Here is a 16398-nt window from a genome sequence, read left to right as displayed (position 1 = left end):
GATGCTGCCAGCGCCAGCAGAGGGCTCGAACTCTGTAGGCGCGAAAGGGTTCTTGCGGCCGGATCGCTGCGTAGCGTCTCCGCTGATTCATCACCAGTCAATGTTTCATCTGTTTCCTGCACGTCTTCATCGAAAGACAGTCAGAACGATACGTCAAAATCGTTTGACTATTTGCAATATAAATGGTGATTTTTAGAGTCGCAGGAGGCGATTATACAAAGTTCAAGTGCAAGGTTTGTGACCGTTAATTTTGCATTATTTTTGACTACTATTAATATACCTTTGCTAAAGGGTTCTATTTTCCTAAAACGTCTTTCCGAAGTTTCTAAAAGTCTTAGTCTATTCTGGATATGATTTTAATTCTTTTGATTCTGCGTGATAAATGACTTTGTATTGCAATGATTTATTTGATACAGATATTTTCAATTAACATACATTTTTATGGGAATAAAAAATATTGCCTAATATTATCAAAAGTTAGCGAGAATCTCGAAGTGTAAAACAATTAACGAAAAATTTTTGAAACGATGTATTTAAGATTATATACAACTTCATACATTGTATTTATGTATGAGTAAGAAGTATATCCAGTGAATTTAGCAAGTGGTCCAATGTGAGAAATGATAATTATCGTGATAATTAGATGAAAGGAGCTTCGATTTAATTTTATCAAGTAAATAGCATTTACCTACGTTTGACAATGTTTCTACAGGAGAAATACGTTGTTTAAAAGCAATATCTAACTATATGATATTAGCGACTTTTGATGAATATGAATCGCGATTAAAATATTATATGGTGATTTAAAATAACTTACTTTGGCCCGATTACTTAGTGACGAAACTCCAAAAATATATATTTAAGTGATGGTGTAATTAAACATTTGATTTAAATAAACAGTGAATAGTTAAATGCGGAAAATTTTATTCGCTGTTTATAAAATACATAAGCCAAATTAAAAGCGTGAACTTGGTGTATTTTTTTATTATTTCGGACGATATTAAAACAAACAGCTATAAATCCACTACGATTTACTGGCATCAAACAAATATTATCTATTTATTTATAAAATAAAATGTATTTACTTTTTATCTTTATTCTAAATAATAGTTACTCAAATTTATATGAGATCCATACAGAGATGAGCAAATTTTGAGACCATATGTAAAATATTAAAACAAACTATTATGTAGAATTTTTGGTGCTGTTATAACTATGGTTAAAAAATACTTAAATATCTTTATTTTCTTGTTCGTTGTATTGATTTTCATGCAGCCTATTTTTAATTAAAAATTCATTATATTTAAATAATGCTCATCTCAGTTTGACAATATTAAGTGGGCATTTATTTTTATATTTTGGCTTTTTTTTGAGATAAATACGAATGAAAAATACTGCATATTAGAGTTAGCGCTTCCAATATTTATTCTATACTTATTTTAAAATACGTCTTTATAAATTATATAAATTAGCCCACGTAATACTTGCATTAACAATATCATATATCTTATAAGAAAAATGTATATACTTTGCTTTAATATAACGTGAGTAACTAAATTACAATATTTTGAAAGCAACCTTTTTTTTGAAAACAATGCTTTGTTAAAGATGACCAAACCATCAATCACACCTTAATTTATAAATTTGCAAACTCGCCAAAAATTAAATAAAATCATATAGAAAAATATGACATATCTATAATAATATAATTGTATGAAATGAAATATTTTTATTTCACTTTTGAGGAAAATGTCAACATTTAAAATAACAAATAACTGTATTAAAATGTTATGTCAAAGAAAATGAAATAGAAAATATGAAATTTTCAAAGATCTTTTCCATTCATAATGTGAATTGAAAACCGACATTATTCTCAAATCTAAATTATTTGATTTCAGATTAAATTAATTGTTAACTAATTGTATGGAATTAAATTCACATAATTTCTTGTATTTTGGTTATATCTATTGCAAATCTTTATAAGATTCAAGTTGAAAATTAGTTTGAAGTAGGTATTTGGTAAAGGCAATTTGTTGTTCAAGAATGACAAAATATACAAATTGTAATAGTTTAGAAAATCACAAAAAGAATAGTTATATATTTTTTATTTATGCTATATAATACATAATGAAAATATTCTTACATACAAGACAACATGATTCAAGGTTTAATCCAACATTGCTGAGCAATCCATTGCAAATAAAATACAAGTTTTCAGATAAAATGTCAAATAATGAAACATAAGTAAATTAATACTACATACACAACCTACTTAAAAACACAAGTAATTCATAATTTTATAATATTGTTTAGTGGACGAGGCTAAATTAGATATTTTATAATAATTATTTTCATTTGAAAAAGCAATAATCGTTTAACAATATTTAGTAGTCAATAGCCCATTCATTTTCCTGTAAAAATGAATCGACAACTTCCTTCATTGTGAAATTGGGTATGAGTTGATCTTGTGTGAGTTTAACTCTAGTTACAGGATCAAAGTGACCAACTCTTTGCAAATGTTCTTCAATATCTTTCCTTTCATATGTAATCCCACTTGGTGTTATAACAGGTTCATTAAGAATTTCAAAGCTGATTTTGCCACATAAGTAGTCAGGTACTTCTCGTTTCTGTTAATCGTAATGGTGAGTATTATAATGCTACAATTAACAAAGTTTAATAATTTTACTATACTAACCCTCCTTCTGTCATCAACTTTTTCAAATAAATTATTTAATTCTCTTGCATAATTCTCCTAAAATAAATATTTGATATAAAATTTGAGAGATAATTCAATCATAATAATGTATACATACACAGTTTTGTTGTATTTCAGAAGACATTTGACTAATATATTCTTCATTATTTCTATTTTCAGATTTCAATTGTTGTATTTTGTTTTCCATATCTTCTTTTATTAACCTATTAAAAATAATTCTTTTTTATTTTTTTTTAATCTTTAGGATTCCATAATAATATGACCATTCTTAATGAAACCTGAATCAACCTCAATGTGTTTGAAAAATTGAAATTTATGTATAATATGGATATTAAAAATTTAGAGCAAAAGATCATGTTTCAAAGGAGTTATAGAAAAGACAATGGTAAGTTTCTTTTTTTCAACTTTGAAATAACATGGAGTTTTATATCAAAATTCAAGTTAGTCTTAAGATGGCTAGGACAAATATATATATATATATATATATATATATATATATGTATGTAATCCCAATTTTTAACCTATTTAAATACGACTGTAATTCTATTTCCTGAGCAATCCTCTTCTCTTCTTGAACATTCCACCTCTTTTTCCTAGCTAATCTAATTTGTGAAGCGATATCATCACCAAAATTTAACTTCTGTTCTTTAGCCAAATCGTTTGCTGAAAATCAGAGACCAATGTCAAAAATACTATTATTGTTTTATGATGGTTGGTTTCATAATATGCAACCTCTTTGTAAATGCTTAATTGCTTCGTCATATAATTCTAATTCTAGTAAAGCCTGTCCGAGAAAAAAGTGTCCTTTTATTAAATTAGAGTCCATATCCAAGGCACGTCTGCAGTCCTGGCAAGATGCATCCCATCTCTTAAGTTTCAAGTGACACAAAGCACGATTTGTAAAATATGTTGCCATATTTGGATTTTTGATCTGTAAGAGATAGTTTAAAACGATTTCATATTATCTATTTGAGCATAATGTGGATATGAATTTAATACTTAATGACTAATGAGAGTTTAAAACAAAAGTTATTTTATGCAGGTCCATCTATACTAATATTGCAACAAAGGTGTCAAATGTCAAATGAAATCATTCTGTTTGTATAAGATACAACTAACAAATAATAAAATACATGATTCAAAAATTGATTATTTAATCACTACATCAAGATAGAAATTTCGTGTAGAAAAAATCTTACAATAGCCTTTGAGTAACAATTGGCCGCATCTTCATATTTTCGCTGACTAAACATACGATTTCCCTGATCTTTTAATTCTTGATCTGTCAGATTAGCGGTTGAATACATGTGCTTACTCATTTTTATACTAATACTTTTAAATTATGTATCTTATTGCGCACTATATAATTTTATTTTTAATTTCACTTGCAATACAGAAATAAACAAACTATTGTAGTGTGACCAATGCTGTCATCTGTCAGTTTGTCTTAAGATGTGCAAAGTGCAAGTACGGCAACATTAGAAAGAAAAATTAACTGATTTTCTCATTGACAAATTTGAATGTTCTGTTTTTTGTGAACATCTATTATGAACTTTCAAAAATTAAGCTTAAAGTAAATAAAGGAACCAAAATTATATATATATATATATATATATATATATATATAAATATATATAATATGATACATGAGTTTTTACGTATTTTGTCTCTGCACATATTTTCCACAAGATATGTTCCAGATTCTTTGTATTTCATATAGATCAATTAAATTAATAATAATTTTTTTCTGAACACATTATCGAACGTCAATATTTTTGACTTGTATGAATATATGTGTATACTCTTTTTTTTTGTATGTTTATAAATATATATTTTATTAATAATATGACTATTCATTAGATATTGACCAGAACTTAGTTTAATAAATTATTACCAGATAACGCTAATTAACTAATTAACTAAGTTAGCAGGTATCGCTAATTATCTACGTTCCTGCATAACGATAATTGTTATCTCTCCTCAGTGTCGAAGTTATTGTAAATGGCTCCTGTCACACCATAAACTCCATTGTTTTGTTCATATGTCAATATAAATTATTTTTTAATTACATGCAGTATTTTATTTATTGTATTTTTTTAGTTTTTATAAAAGCAATTTAGGCAGGATAAGCTGTGCGACGGAGCGTCTTCTCGAAACTACAATTGCAGGGATCAATAATCGACAACGCGCCTGGTGGGTCCCCCGTTCAATACGTTTTATTACTCTTTAGAATTATACGTGCATATTTGTTGAATTGATTTCAATTGGCTCAACAAGACAAAATTCGTATCGTCGCATACGTATTATTATTTTTAGTATTATGTGTACGGGCAAACGTTGCGTTGCACACATGACGGAAGCAATAAAGCAGCGTCAGGGGCGCCTTTGCAATGCAGCTGAATGTCGGTACTGATGGGGCGTCGAAAAAGTGTGCAGCGGGAATATTAAATCATTGTGTTGATATCGATCAATTAGTCTTGAAAAGAGAGAAATGCGTAGCTGGTTTCAGTGATATATGTTTACAGTCGGCGCAGCGGCCTTCGGAAGTAGCGCAGATCTTCCGGAAGAATCATACTGGCCCAATCTTTGATCCGGGCGGGGAAGATCGGGATAACGCTAGTTCGAGCTGCAACTGTGGACTGGGAGTGCAACGCGACACGGGACGGCTTCGTTGGTGTCCGGGAAGCAGGTTACCAATTCGCATTTCATTTTCTTTTCTGTTATTAAATTTTATAGATAAGAGCAAATTTTCCAAGATTTGAATTCTTGTAGAAATGTATTTAAAAGTGTCATAGCATTTTTTTTAAATTGTAAACGCAGTGTCACATAATCGATAATTTTATTTTATTATAAATTAAATAATTCATTATGAATGCGAGCTAGGTGGAGTCGTTTGTTATTCGTGATTCCTGCCGCTTTGCTGCCATTGCTGGGCTTGTTTGTACTCTTATCTAGGTATTATGTTTTGATAAATTAAATCAATATATGTACTAAGTTTAATTTTTTTTTCTGGAATTGTTGCAAAGTTATAAATTAAAAATGAAACAAATAATATGATCCAGTTTGGGTGCGGTGGGGGCGGGCGACAGTTTACTAACCAGGAGAGGATCAGGCGCTCCCATGCAACGCCGAGATAGCTGCACCGCGGTTCGATACGGTCTTCCTGAACACTTGGAGGCGGAGGAACGAGAAGTATTAAGTGATCTACGAACTTCATTTATACCGCCGGAGTCAGTTGTCCCGCCGAATTGTGTGGTCGGCAGGTCAATTAGATCGAAAAGGCTATCTTGCACCGAAGGTAAAAATAATATTTATATATTTAGTAAAAATTAAGGATTTTCTATTTGAATATTAAGCTTAACTATAATTTAATATAACTATATTTAATATTACATGAGAGTTATATGAAAATAAATATGAGATTGAAAGCAATATAAGGTTGGGTAATATTAAATTGTAGGAAAATGCGATTTATCTTCGCGTCGCACAAGGTTTATTGGAAATCTATCCACTGATATCACAATTTGGGCTAATACTTCATACGGTGATAATCCGATATTAAAATTGCATAAAGTCAGTAACTTTACATTGGAAAATGATGAACCTTTAGCATCTGATGGAAATCCTAAATATAATACTGAACACAAACTGGAAAAAAGAGATGATTATGCACAAGATATTGAAAGTTCCGGAGATGTTGAATTTGACGTGCACTCGCCAAACAAATCAGGTGTTGCTGAAATTCAGTTACCTTGGAAAATCACATCTCTTGGAAAGGATGCTCGGCCTATAAGTAATATATAGAAAGCTGCGTATTTATTAATAATTGTAACTAATACAAATCCATTTATTTAACAGCTGACGATGATTTTAAACAAAGTCAACAATTTGAACTAGAGAATGCTGAGCTACTCGAATCTCCACCAGCACTTGCTCCACATGCAGTTTGGCGTGGACAAGGTTCTCCAGAATATATAAGAAGCGCTCAAGCCGAAGCCATGAAACGATACATGGATCCCACCGCTGATCCATGCATAGATTTTTATCAACATGCATGTGGAAACTGGGAGCGCTATAATCCTATACCGCCTGACAAAGCGGGGTATGCATTATGCATATATGTAAAAACTTACATGCACATTTTTTCGGTTCACATTTTCTAATTGAAATATATTTAAAAACATATCGGCAATCAAACTATTTTTAACAAAAATTCGAGACAATCCGGGACAAAATACCTAAAACCGGGGCAAATATTGCTTTTAGAAAAAACCGGGAGGCAAAGCGGAAAATCGGGACGTATGGTCACCTTAATATATCTATTAATTATTACTCATTACAGTGTCATGCTTTAAAAAAATCCTGAATTAAATACTATGCATCTTTATAACTTTTAACACATTTTATTATTTTATTATGGTTCTACTTTTTTCCACAGATATGATACATTTGAGATGCTTCGCGAAAGCCTTGACCAAGTTCTTAGAGAACTTCTAGTTGAAGTGCCCAAAACGACTACTAAATTTACAAATTACGATTCAGTAAAAAGCTCTGACAGTAACCCTGATATGCAAGTACGCCATTTACGCCACGTACGACGTAATTATCAACAAAATCCATTTCAAAAGCATAGACATCACAAACATCATCAACGAAAACCAAACATAACTAAAGAAAGAAAAGAAGGAAATGTAAGATTTGAATTATTAAAATTGAAAAATTTAATAAATAATATAGAATATATCTATTTATATTGTAATAATGTATTATTTACATTTCAATTTTGCACATGGAGGATGAAGATTCGGATATATACAATGATTCCAAGCTAGAAAGCAAAGATAGATCAATAATTGATTTACTACGCAGATTTCGGGGACAAGATTTCAAACGAGGTACTCGATCAGATCACAAAAGTCGAGGAGGATTATTCAATTTACGTCAAGTTTTATTGATTAGACGAATACGTTCGATGCTGGGTGCAAGAAAGCAACACAAGCGCCAGAACTTAAAAAGGAATGAAGATAAATCATTTTTAACTGAAACCGAGTCTGAATTCATCAGCTCTGAGAAGATTAAAGTTTTGAATAAAGAATATAATGTTGAGAGTGTTCAAACCAATACTGAAAGGAATAATCATAAAAAAAAAACGGCTGAAGATTATAACAATTTAGGCCGTGGGGATGACGAATACGAAGATCCTGCTGGTTATATTACAACTAGTAAGCCTGGAACAAATGTTAATACTACTAAAAATTCTGTAACATCAAATTCTATAAAACATTACAATATTGGTAAGTAGCAAGTATTCGGATTATAAAAAATACACATTTTATAAATCTTTTAATACATTATAATCCTCTCAATAGATTGCGATGAACATGATGCTGTATACAAAGCACGAGCCTTGTACGAATCATGTATGAATTACGCAGTTTTGAAGCGTCGTGGAAATAGTCCACTTCTAGATCTGTTAGATAAATTAGGTGGATGGCCGGCTATAAATCCTAACTGGAATGAAAAAGGATTTGATTGGTTGCAATTAACAGCACAATTAAGAATGTATAATAATGATATTCTTATTGCTGAATGGGTTGGGCCAGATATAAAAAACAGTGACGAATATGTGATACAGTTTGATCAAACAAGTTTAGGTATTAGTTGATTTCTTAAATTTTTCTTTATTGAAATTGAAGTGAAACAAATACCAACAGGTCTTCCTACTAGAGATTATTATCTGGAATCCATTAACATACCATATCTGAATGCATATAGAGAATACATGCTGACTATTACGACATTGCTTGGTGCTAATCCAGCGAATGTGTCTTGCATTGTAGAAGAAATCCTAGATTTTGAGACCAAGTAGGTACTATAATTATATATTATGATTTATTTATCAAAATGTGGCTTTATACCAAATCTATAAATATCTAATATAATTTGTGTATAGACTTGCACAAATAACTACCGCACCGGAAGATAGACGCAACGTTTCTGTTCTTTACCAGCGTCTGTCCATTGGCAGGTTGAAACAATTAGTTCCACAAATTGACTGGATTAGGTAACCCTCTTGGTACATACAGTTTTTTTTAAATCTAATTTGATACAGCGATCTAATTTCATTCGATTAAATTATAGTGAAAAATGAGCTTTAATTTTGATTAATATTTTGTACGAACTCTTTAGTTAACAAGTTAGACTTGTAAACTAGTATGTATTAAGAAAAATGAACATAGGGAGCCAAGATTTTTTCTTTAACATCTATATAAACGAAAATTATTTCTACTTATATTCTGGTATTATTTTCAGGTATCTGAACATTGTACTAGAACGACCTATAAACCCCAACGAAACTGTGGTGATGTTTGCTTTAGGTTATATGCAGGTGAACAAGTTTTAGTTTTTACTAATATTCAAAATTTCAAAAAAATTGATTGACACGAATGAATTCACAATTTCGGACTAATAGAAATATATTAATGTAGTTATTAATATTTTGAGCATGCATATATCTATCTCAATTCTTAGATCCTAGATAATAATAATATAGATAATTTATAAACATTGTCAGGTGAGTTTTTTTTCGATTCGTATTAGGATCTGGTACGGCTACTCGCAAGATCTGATGCGCGTACTGTTTCTAATTACTTGATGTGGCGGTTTGTGCGACATCGTGTCAATAATTTGGATGATCGTTTCCAACCAGCAAAACAGAAATTTTACTATGTTCTTTTCGGTCGTGAACAATCACCGCCACGATGGAAAAATTGCGTTTCGCAGGTATTGTTAACAATTTAAAAAAAAATTAAAAGAATATAATAAATATATTACTGTATCAAAATATTTTATACTAGGTGAACACCAACATGGGAATGGCTCTGGGATCTTTATTTGTTAGAAAATATTTTGATTATACTAGCAAGAATGATACTACAGTAATGACGTCAGAGATTCAACAAAGTTTTAGAGAATTGTTATACAAAACCGATTGGATTGATAATCAAACAAAGCGCTTGGCTGCTGAAAAAGTGAACGCTATTATTTTGAGAATTGGCTATCCTGACTATGTATTAGAACCTGAAACTCTCAACGATAAATACAAGGATGTTAATATCGATAAAGGAAAATATTTTGAAAACACACTAGAAATTTTAACACACCTCACACGGGCAGAACAATCTCGGTAACTATAATAGAAACTAAAATTAACATCAAAAACAATCACTACGATAATGGCGTATGTATTAGGAATATTCGATTTCACGACTAGCTTGGTGTCAAGCAGTAGTGACATCGATTTTCACTTGGAAATATAGAGAACAATATGTTACCAAGTGAAAATAACCCTTGTCCAGCATTTCTGCATAAAAAATCATCAGTATTACAGGAATTGCTATCGCATAGAGTTAGGACAACTGTTTGGGTTGCCATATAAAAAATTCACGTTAGTTATAGTTAAGTCATCACAACAGCTTATAGGACCCTTAAATTCTGTTCGCTCTTTAAAAAATATAAAAAAGAAAAAATTATGAATAGATTAGGTTATAATAGTGTAAATAAAATAAAAATCGTAAGTGCTTACTATATTAATTACTTTTATAAATAGATATTTATACACTTATTATGTATATTAGTACTTCTGATCGGTTTTTGTTTTATTTTAGACTTGGTCAACTCGTAAACAAGACAGTGTGGCACACAGCTCCAGCAGTTGTTAATGCCTACTATAGTCGAAATAAAAATCAAATAATGTTTCCAGCTGGAATTTTACAGCCTCCATTTTATCATCGATATTTTCCACGGTCTCTTAATTACGGTGGCATAGGTGTCGTCATCGGCCACGAACTAACTCACGGTTTTGATGACAAGGGAAGGCTGTTTGATAAAGAAGGAAATTTACACAAGTAAGTGATGAACTAATTTTAATCTATGCAAGTTTTAATTCATATGCGATTATATTTCACAGATTCATATAAGTGAAAACGAAATATCAATTAAGCGGCATATGATGATTTTCCAAATTTGCGATAACAGTTTCGTTGCTATTAGATTCTTCGACTTGTTTTCATTGACCTTGTACATTGACCATTTGCTATTATACATAATTGATTAAACTAATTACATATGTCATCCCATTTATATAATTATCTTATTAGCTTCAATAAATTCAATATTATTATATATATATACATAATATATATATATATATATATATATATATATATATATTATATATACAGGGTGCTTCAAAAAAATGTATACACATTTTGAACTTCCATAGAAAATTTATTTACCGTTCTACAAAGTTAAATTTTAGGAAAATAGAAAGCTGAAAGTCCAATGTAAATGAAACATAAATAACAAATGTTTTGAACAGTACTAACATTTGTTATTTATGTTACATTTATATTGGACTTTCAGCTTCCTATTTTCATGAAATTTAACTTTGCAGAACGGTAAATAACTTTTCTAGTTCTAGAAGTTCTTCTAGTCTAGAAGTTCAAAGTGTGTATAAATTTTTTTGAAGCACCCTGTAAGTACAAAATATCAGATTAGATTATAGTTAACTTCGACTTTAAATAATGAGTGATATTCGGCCTCCTTTGATATTAGACCACTATTTTTTTGTCATAATTTGGTAATCTGTTGGGCTCTGTATTTTATTACATATTATATTTTATTGGTATATATATATATATATATATATATATTATATTTAGACAAGTCCTGGATTTTTTAATAAATTGATATATGTTTCTTCTCCGAACAATACATCCAATAAATAAAATGCAATTTGTTTTTTGTAGATGTTTAATTACGACGTTTTAGAACTAGATACATTCCATCGTCAGGTTTTTTCCGCCAAAAATAATTTTTTATATAGACTAACACTATTACTTATGAAAAATACAGAATATTTTGTAAAAAAGTTTATATATATATATATTATAGTTAAGTATATATATATATATATATATATATATATATATCTTGATAGTTTTTTTGACGTTGAAACATATTTCAAAGTAACTAGCAGCCCATTCGTCTAAATAAAAAAGGTATAAAGTAGAAAAACTGCGTGTCATCATTCAGCAACACAGGACAAAAACACTCAACAAAAATTTATTTTAAAAAATTAAACTTAATAACATACCTTTTTTATTTCGACGAATGGGCTGCTAGTTACTTTGAAATATATATATATATATATATATATATATATATATATATATATATATATGTTAAAGTAGTTAATTTTGATGTTGAGAAATATGAGTAAGTTCTTCAAGGGCATACATCAAATAAAAGGCAAAGATTTAGAAGTTAATCTTTAATTTTTCCAAACGTTTCGACATAGTATTTTATGTCATCATCAGTAGATATAAATATGGTCTTACATCAGTAGCTAGCGCAAGGAACATAATTTTGCACTATCATATATACATAAACTTGTTTTTTTTTAAATTATTTTGTTGAACAGAGTATAGCAAAATATTTGTGAAATATATAATATATTTTGCACAGAGAACGTAGTTTATGTGACAGAGCCCGAGGCTGAAGTGACTTTTTGAACTTAGTGCAAAATTATGTTCCTTGCGCTAGCTACTGATGTAAGACCATATTTATATCCACTGATGATGACATAAAATACTATGTCGAAACGTTTGGAAAAATTAAAGATTAACTTCTAAATCTTTGCCTTTTATTTGATGTATGCCCTTGAAGAACTTACTCATATATATATATATATATATATATATATATATATATATATATATAGTTATATTCAATGCAGCACGCGATTCTTCATCAAATCTTATTTGAATAATATAATTGAATGATGATTAAGTAATCTATTTTACATTTTTTTTAATTTCTTTATCTTGTTTCGCATGGTTCGAACCGGATTTGATGTCACCTATTAATGTTTATCAAAAAGTTGTGCAATTAAGTGTTGGGAAAAATATCAATCATGTAAAATAAACTCGAACACGTTTTTGTAACGTGCCCATATCACAACTTAAAAATATATGGAAAATTTAATTTATAAATAATATTTTCAATATGCATGATATCTGTTTTGCAACGCAAATGTATAGTTACAACTTGTAACTATATATATATTAGAACTTGAATTTTACTTGTTTTTTCTTGGTTGGTTGTTTAGAAAATCAGAAACTCCAAGTTCTACACCCGCCTCGAAAAAACTAATATTAAGTAGTAATAGTTACATCAGTTTATACTTGAAAATATCGGGAGCAATTCTATAGTATTATGCTCCCAAATGAAAATAGACCCTTGAGAATTTGAGTTATTTTAATAATAAATTCATCATAAAAAGGATAGACAACTAAATTATAGGACATTAAGTTCTGATTTCTGTTAATAATATTTGTATACATAAAAAATGTTCTATTCTGCGTCGTGCATTTCTGGGATTACCGCAGACAATTATATCTTTCAAGTATAATTCTAATAAGATTTAATAATAGTTATAATTTGCATAATAAGATTGTGAAGCAACGTAAAATGTTTATCGATTACATATTTCTCAATCGTTTAATAAACATGAACTAATTCAGGGTCATTTTGCAAACATTTTTGCGTAAGGTCATAGAGCTATCGCAGTATTTGTTACGTAATTTATAAATTGCGCGAAATAAATTTAGCAAATCATTGTTATAAGTACTGTTAAATTTAAATTCAAAGTATTCGAAACGATTAGATGTATGTTTTATTTATATTATACACATAAATATTTGCTTTTAATATACGATATTTATTGAATCAATCATTTATTTATTGAGTAAAATTATTTTATCTTCTACTCTGGGAAAAGATAAAATTAGAACTCTAAGTAAGTATAATAATGTACTGTCCTGAGTAAAGTTTGCAATTAACTAGTAAACGATTAAGATTGATTTCATGAGAAAATATATCAAAAATATATTTACATTAATGTAATGTAATGCAATCCTAAATGCACGACTAGAACTTTTTTATTCGATACATAAATAAGTAAATATGATTTATGAGTTTAAATGTGATGCATTAGAATGATATGACGCAGATCTTAATTTAACAAACAAAAGCATTGACATCAGAAAGAAGATAATGACGTTATATAAATATATTACCAAAACTTTATCTTATTTTTGATATCGATGCATTTGTTTATTAAAATTAAGATCTGCGTCAAGCAAATAATGGACCAAGTTATATGCATACACAAATGTATTGTAAAACAGATTTGAGATAATTGTCTTATTGATATATTATTTAATTGTCAAGAATTATAATTAATGAAAAAAAATATTTTAGCTGATGTGTATTACTTGGCTCACTCAGAGATTCGTTGGGTTAGTTTTAGGTAGTTATTTTTCTTAATTTTGGATTTAGTAGTTATTTCAAAACTCATTGCTCGCTTTTATTACATTGTTGACTATTTAATACATATGTTATAAAAACCGAATTGTTTCATTTTGCCTATGAGTAGAACGAATATTAAATGTTAAATATGAATAACACAACACTCAAATTTTTACGATTTTTCAAGTAAAGATCTGAGTGTTGTGTTGTTCATATTTATGTATGTATATAAGTAAATTTTGATAAGAATTATCACGAAGGCAAAAGCTATGTTTCTTAAATATTCATATGTGTGTGTATGTGTCTAATTAGAAATACTGGTTTATATTCGATTTCAAGTAACCATCTGCATATCATTGTTTTCGATGAATTGAGCATATCAACCGTTATTCAACCTCTGACCCTTTAATGATAATAAATTTAATGAAACCAGTTCAATTCAGTTTTACAGAACTTTGAATTTCATAATCGTATAATAATTATTTTCGTAGTGTATTATTGAAAACCATGTTGTAAAATTAATTTAAACTTAAGAATATGATACATTCGTAGTGTATCATTTCTCATATTTCAATTTCATACTATTGTACCTTGAATATTAATTAATCAGAACTTAATAGTACCATAAGATTGTTGAAATGTCTTCCTAAAAGCTAGGGTTCAAAAAGCAATCCAATAGTTGGCATAGGCATATTTCCCTTTGATGAATTGATTATGATATTATGCTGACTTTTTTGTGACGATAACACTGATTCTTGATATCAGGATGTACAATAGCTCTAGTCACTAATCTATAAGAAAGCCATATATACAGGGTATCCCAGAACTTAACAGGATGTCAAGCGAAAAGGTGATAGTATTGATCATAACTGTCATAAAAAATAAATTATCATTTACAAGTTTTGTTAGTTTAAGTGCAATCTAGAGCTTTGGCGAAAATGTGACTATTATTGGTTATTGTGATTAATCTTTATTAATTTTGTTCATTTGAGCTCTTGATCTGTAATCGTAAATAACTTTTCTGAGACCACCGTCAAAAATAATAATACAATCGCCTAAACTGTAAATTTAAAATTTTCGAAATTTTAATTTTACCTCAGCTTTAAGTTGCAGTTCGTAATTTTCATACTACTTCAGACAATTTGTTTTTAATGAGAGTTATTATCAATACTATCACTATCACCCTTTGTTAGTACATCAAAAATTTTATTTGAAATGTTTGCGGTAATTTTATTTTCGTCATTATAAGTTTTTTTCAGAAATGTATTATTCTTTTAGTGTGAAAACTAATAATATACAACGATATGAATATTTACTTAATAAATCGATATTTCAGATGGTGGAGTGAAAAATCAATAGATGCTTTCCACGAAAGAGCGCAATGTTTAATCGATCAATATAGTAATTACACTGTTCCAGAAGTCGATTTGCAAATAGACGGTTTTAATACTCAGGTCAGTGACCGTTATTAACTTTCTAGCATTTTACAATTTATGTAGCTAAGTTCTACTTTCATATTTATCTTACGATTTGCTACTGCTCCTTTCAATGAAAAAAATTCGCTACATGCTAACAAAGTTGAAACCATTTTAAAGTATGTGTTCCAATAATTACATCTTAATTTTGATTAGGGAGAAAATATAGCTGATAATGGAGGTATTAAGCAAGCTTTTAGAGCATACAGGCGTTGGCTTAAACTGCATGGAAATTCAAATGAGACTCTTCCTGGTATTAACGCGACGAATACACAATTATTCTTTCTAAACTTTGCACAGGTTATCCGAATGTTTCTTGATACCAATACTCTCCTGTAAATAGCAACTATACATCAAATATCGATTTCATACCAAATTTTCATAATTTATGTCAGGTTTGGTGTGGTGCCATGCGACCTGAAGCCATGAGGAATAAGCTAAGACAGCCGTCCATAGTCCAGGAAAATTCCGTGTTATAGGAACTCTATCAAATTCTGAAGACTTCGCACGAGAATATAATTGTCCACGTGGATCGCCGATGAATCCTATAAAAAAGTGCAGCGTTTGGTGAAATTGCAGGAAAAATGTCTAATCAGTGGTCAAGTTTTACTGATGATTAAATATGCAATGAATATCTACATCGAAACATATATTTTTGTATTATTAAGTTTTTATGCACCATGTTTTTTTGTATTTATAATATATTGTCTTCAGAAATTTATAAGAAAAAATGATGAATGAAAATTCAGAAACAAGAATTAGAATAGAATGAATCAACAATATCTTCATCATTCATCAAATGAATACGAATTAATATTCAATGATAATATTAAT

The 16398-nt window shown here is 29.2% G+C and overlaps 2 protein-coding genes across 2 annotated transcripts; one reads left to right on the top strand and one right to left on the bottom strand.

Moving 5' to 3' along the window:
* Window positions 1–2319: 2319 nt before the first annotated feature.
* On the bottom strand, window positions 2320–4101 carry LOC113373213 (E3 ubiquitin-protein ligase CHIP-like). The gene is made up of 6 exons (XM_026613517.1): window positions 3916–4101; window positions 3449–3647; window positions 3238–3379; window positions 2814–2919; window positions 2696–2752; window positions 2320–2627 (listed from the first exon to the last, which is right to left on the bottom strand). Exons 1-6 carry the CDS (start codon window positions 4033–4035, stop codon window positions 2385–2387), a joined length of 867 nt encoding a protein of 288 aa, XP_026469302.1. The 5' UTR covers window positions 4036–4101; the 3' UTR covers window positions 2320–2384.
* A 1005-nt stretch (window positions 4102–5106) lies between these two features.
* On the top strand, window positions 5107–16135 carry LOC113373597 (neprilysin-4-like). The gene is given in 18 exon segments (XM_026613886.1): window positions 5107–5405; window positions 5600–5671; window positions 5779–6014; window positions 6177–6509; window positions 6575–6818; window positions 7155–7407; window positions 7512–8010; window positions 8086–8370; window positions 8431–8581; window positions 8670–8780; window positions 9029–9104; window positions 9317–9499; window positions 9574–9902; window positions 10384–10623; window positions 15426–15543; window positions 15721–15864; window positions 15960–16002; window positions 16005–16135. Coding segments are annotated over 18 exon segments (3747 nt in total).
* Window positions 16136–16398: the final 263 nt, after the last annotated feature.

Source organism: Ctenocephalides felis, unplaced genomic scaffold (assembly GCF_003426905.1).
Source record: "Ctenocephalides felis isolate EL2017-DRISC unplaced genomic scaffold, ASM342690v1 CF-g0.4_SCAFFOLD_01604, whole genome shotgun sequence".
Taxonomy (NCBI): domain Eukaryota; kingdom Metazoa; phylum Arthropoda; class Insecta; order Siphonaptera; family Pulicidae; genus Ctenocephalides; species Ctenocephalides felis.
This window is presented reverse-complemented; position numbering and strand designations above follow the sequence as displayed.